At 38.5% G+C, this 5,310-nt stretch overlaps 1 protein-coding gene across 1 annotated transcript in view; it reads left to right on the top strand.

Moving 5' to 3' along the window:
• The window catches only part of LOC109541866 (putative malate dehydrogenase 1B), a 9,382-nt gene extending 5,767 nt beyond the window's left edge, over window positions 1-3,615 (top strand). The window contains 3 exon segments of the mRNA XM_048661490.1: window positions 1,235-1,591; window positions 3,231-3,321; window positions 3,553-3,615. Coding sequence (XP_048517447.1) covers window positions 1,235-1,591; window positions 3,231-3,321; window positions 3,553-3,615 — 511 coding nt within the window.
• The last annotated feature ends 1,695 nt before the right edge of the window (window positions 3,616-5,310 follow it).

Below are 5,310 nucleotides of genomic sequence, written 5' to 3'. Positions count from 1 at the left end.
CAGGTCCCCAAGGGCTCCGGAAAGCCCCTGCTCAGTCAGTGCAGTTCCAGGATTAGTTCGCGAGTTCGTTGTTGGCATTGCCAGCTTGAAATACCGGCAGTACTTCCGCTTGCGTTACTCCACCAAAAATGGGCGACTCTTCCAGCGACGAAAGTCGCGATCGCTCACCATTAACCACAAACAGTGCAGGTACCTCGAGGAAAATGGGTAAGAACAAATCCCTTTCCGCAAAATTCCCTACCCGTGACCCTGACATAAAGACTCTCAGAGCCGAAATTAAAGCCATGCGGCTTCGAAACTCTAAACAGGACGACCGCATCAAGACCCAAGCTGCCCAAATTCAAGAGCTAACCCGGTTACTCACTTTGGAGTACCCAAAACATACGTCCCCACAAACTGCCCAGCCTCCCCAGACTGCCCCCGTTCAGACAGTGTCTGAAAAGATGGAAGTTGAAGAATTCGGCGGGGGCACCGCCATCGTAATTAAAAGTTCCCTGGCCCACTCTCAAACGCCACCAACCACGAACACCGTCATTGAGCACACCTCCATTATCCTTAATATGGAAAACTCCCAAATACGACTAATCTCCGCTTACAAGCCCCCTCGAGTTCAAACTTCTCAGCAAGACTACGACACATAGATAAAGACAAGTCGAGCTGACCAACAATCCCCCAACAACAAACGCTTGACTCTCAAAAGCCCCCCAACTCGCCCCCCGCGCAATTCGCTTCCTGGAGCCATAAAAGCCTACAGTAAACTTTCCCCCGTTAGTTTCAAAAGCCACAAAACCGCCCAAAACACCGACCACAAACACAACACACCTCCGCTGAAAAGCAAACCCCCCAACACCATCACCCAGGTATCCTCGAGGTACCAGCACAAAAGACGCAAGGCCTTAAATGGCTAAGTCTGTTAAACATCGACGCACCGGGGTTTACGCCACGGCTGAAATTATCCAGACTAGGTCGCAGCAAAAGAGGTTTTTGGCTTCCATTCAGGAAGACCGTTTTTCCTTATTCAATGCCCCTCGAAGAAATCTCCTGACGCTGTCGTACGTATGGCTAGCTGAGGAGTGTCCATGTTAGAGCACTGTCCAGGCAATAAACGACTTAGCGCGCCTATTTAGATGAAGGGCAAAGGAAGCAACCGGCTGAACATCTGGCAAAATATTGTTACTTTATTTGTACCTATACCAATCTGAATGTTGCAGCATTTGTTTTTGCGTTTCCACAGAAACCAAACAGAAACAAGGGATATGTGGACGAAACGTTGTTCAACCAGAATAAACGCGATGGCTGGCATAATAAATATTAATGCAAAACGGGCCCTGCGCGTGATTTTCTGTAACGAAGGACCAATATGTTTTATGGCCACATGCATGATGGAATATTGCACTGTACTGATACCATCCAACATTGTCGCCTTAACTGCAGATCGAGGGTTATCTGTGATTAGTGCCGTATCTGAAAAGACAGGAGTGCCCGTTCCAAAAATTGGCTCTCCTCCAGTTTGGGGCTTTGTTGGTTGTAATGAATATGTTGATGAATCCAGTATTATATTTAAAGCTCATATACTGAAACCGTACAAGAGGTGAGTATTTTGTCGGAGCAGTGACGAATCAAGCGTTAAAAATTATTTTTTTAAAATGTTTAAATCTTAATCTGTGTTTTCTCAACAAACTACGTTTATGAAAGACATTTTGGTATTATTTTCTTATTTATTTTGTAGCGCTTGCACGACATCGACAGTGATGCTCTCACCAAGGTCGTTTTCAAAAAATACGGACCAATGACGCAGCGGGCTCAAATTCCACACCAAAAAGTAACTTTTTGTGGATGCATTGCCATCTCGTGAACCTTGTGTGGATTGGCATCGTCCCATATACGGCAATTTTGCTTGTTAACATATCCATTGTTCTTGTTGTCCTTGTACAAGTCGTGACAGAGAGGGAACAGATCACATCCACTATACTCCTTGGCTACTGGAATTTTTACTCTAACGCCGTTTGCATTCGCTTTAGTTTGGAATGTGGCAAAAGTGAATTTGGAGAGCAATGATAACGAAAGCTGGGTTTACATATATGGATTCTGCGGCGCATTTTGATATGGGCTCAGGATCGTTATATTTATTTGGCAATTTCAAAACTCAAGTTGAATTTCCAATATGTACTATTAAACTGTTCAAAAGCCACACACGTATTATTCCACTGTAGCCTGAGCCGCAGGCTGCCGACCCTGGTATAGAGGAATACTTGCTCTTAAGCATCTTGTCTCTATCACATGCTTGTTGTGTGTGTGTCTCATTTCAGTTAACAAGCATTATGAATTATTGGTAGTTTATTTCTTATTAACCGCATAATTCGCATAATTATAAAGCAACCATAAAAATAACTTTAATTGAAATTTTTTTAGAAAATGTATCAATGTCTCAATTATTAGAAGGGACATATCCACGAGTGGTAAAATCTCAGATTGTCCTTTTGCAAAATCTGTGTCAGTCATTTTGAAAAAAAATCTTTTTCTTCTAATATACTATATAAACGTTTAAACAACTATATCAAGACTGAGGTTGCATATTTACATGCTCCGCATTGAAGCCACCGCGGCCGACGAGCCGCTTGACGTCACAACTGGTCCCAGCCGATGACGGCGCGTTTTAAAAATGATTTGAATTATACAGTTTTCAATTGCTTATATTAATTACATAGAAATAAAAAATTAGTTTTTTGGTCAACTGTGTTGTTTTGAATAGTATTAAGTTACGTTTGCGAGTAATATTCTTTAAATTTAATTTTTGTGCAAGTTCCCTATTGAAGTTCGAGATACCAGTAGCAACGGTTTTTGTTTGTAAACAAAAAAGTAGTTGTTGATAGAGACTCGGTTATAAAAAAGGCACAAATAAAGTATCGTAAAAAACACCCAGTGGTCGTCATTATAATTATAAAATAAATACAGTCCACTTTGAGTGCCAAATAAAGGCATTCCAAAACATTTTGGTCCTTCGAGTCGGATGAAGAAAATTATTTTGCCGACGGTGTTAAAGGTGAAAGTAGGTGAAATTCGGGAACCGGAAATACCTAACAGTGCAGTGATAAATAAGAAGGTTGACCGGAAACCGAGAGAGCTTGTAGAGTGCTGGAAGTTCGGAAACAACGTTAGATCGATTGGAGTTGGAGGTTGCGGTCGCCACCTGCTAGGAGCAGCATCAAACAACCCATTGGACTTCTTAGGACTGGGATTGAAGAAGTTGGTTTATTGGTTTGTGCTGAAGATAACAGAGCTTACAGAGGTATTGTTTGGGGTGCAGCGCAGGACCGTATTGTAAGTCAATCAATTTCGTATTTTTAGTTGTAAGTGGTCTCTATTTGAGTCAGAATGGCAAACTTATCTGCACTCAGAATAAAAAGGGGATATATTAAGGGCAGATTAACAAGGTTTAGAACACATTTCGATAATATAGATTTACCCAAAAGTACTGCCAGGGATTGGTCTATATTAAGCTATAAATTGGAGAAGTTTGAACCCATCTGCGATGAATTTATGGTATTTCAGAATCAAATAGACATTAAGAGCCATGGAACTGAGAAATATGATTTGGAAATGGAAGAAAGGTAGAAATTTGAAACTGATTTTTGCGAATTAGTGACAAATATAAGGCACGAATTACAAAAATACGTCGTGCCGGGTAGTAACAATCTTATTCGAAGCACTTGGGCTGGGTCAGAATAACGTACAGGTGCGGGGTCTGGGAAAAATAACAGTAATGAGGGTAATGTGCATCACTAGTGAAATTGCAATCAATTCAGATTCCTACCTTTGGTGGGCAATACAGTAATTGGCTGGATTTCAAGGAAGTTTTTACTGCATTAGTACGTAATAATTCAATATTATCAGATTTGAAAATATTTTACTATCTGAAAACTTCTTTGAAGACCAATGTTTTGAAATTACTCATGGCAATTGAAGTGTCCGATAGCAATTATAGTGTAGCATCGCAATTGCTCGTCAAAAGGTATGAGAATAAGAAACTGATAGTGCATAACCATATAAGCGCCATTTTCGATTATCCCAGTGTAAAAAAGAAAATCATAAAGAATTGAGAAGTCTGAATGATAGTATAACCAAACATCTTAGGTCTTTAAAAAATTTGGGGTTAGATGTTACTGCCTGGGATCCTTTAATTATTTATTTAATATCAGACAAATTACATCTCTTTACTCGCAAGGAATGGTAGTCTTTTAAATGTCAGGGTGAGTTATCTTTGCTAAATGAGTTGCAGTCGTTTCTGCAGGACAAGTGTGAAGGCACAAATAAAGTATCGTAAAAAACACCCAGTGGTCGTCATTATAATTATAAAATAAATACAGTCTACTTTGAGTGCCAAATAAAGGCATTCCAAAACAGATAGACAATTTACAAAGTTACAAATTTGCATTTACACTTTAAGTTGTGAAATCAACCGTTTTCAAATTATAATTTATTTAATTTAAAAATTTCAAAAAGTTGCTACATTTTGTAAGGTGGGCAATGTAACTTTTTTGAACTACCTTGTATACTTTCATCTGATATAAAAATTCAACACATCAAGAAAATCGACAGGAGCGAGCGTTTGTTGAAATGTTGAAAAAGCGTTTTCTTTAATCTAGTAACTTAATCGCAACCCCCTAGGGAGACTTGCTAGAAAAAATAGCTGTCAGCAGTTAAATTGACCCCTGAGTTACCCTTTGGCTGTGTCAAGCAATCTGGATAACTGTTAACTTGCTCTGCTAGTTGAGAACTGCTGCTTTCTTAAATAACGCAATATGATTAAAATATTACACAAACACACAAAAATTACGGTATAAAATATATATTAAATAATTATAATGTATGTATAATATGCCTTATTTTCTAATTGCTTCATAACGCATGAACTTTCCCATATTTACAAGCTAACTTTCTAACTTTAACATAGCTACATGGCAAAGTTGAATTAAATGTACAATTTCCGATTTCCTTTAAAATAAAAGCTGATTATTTACGTAAGTCATATCGTACTGAGATCATCAACTTGAGATATGATTGGTGTGGCTAAATTTAAAACTTAACTATTAGAGCCATTTTATTACGTTTTTGTTAAATTGTCATAGTTGATAATATTTTAGTTGTTATACAATGGAAAACAATTTAATAACTACGTTCGACAACAGCCATTTTCCGAAATGGCTTTAAACTCAAATCACTCAAGTTCTGACATCGAGGACTTAGGTACTCTAACTTTAAATTATTATTTACAACTTTACAACTTTACGTAACAAAATTCTATTAATT

This window comes from Dendroctonus ponderosae, unplaced genomic scaffold (assembly GCF_020466585.1).
Source record: "Dendroctonus ponderosae isolate FM_Combo_2020 unplaced genomic scaffold, Dpon_F_20191213v2 Dpon_F_20191213_1, whole genome shotgun sequence".
Lineage (NCBI taxonomy): Eukaryota > Metazoa > Arthropoda > Insecta > Coleoptera > Curculionidae > Dendroctonus > Dendroctonus ponderosae.
The sequence above is the reverse complement of the archived record's forward strand: the minus strand, read 5'-3'. Positions and strand labels throughout refer to the sequence as shown.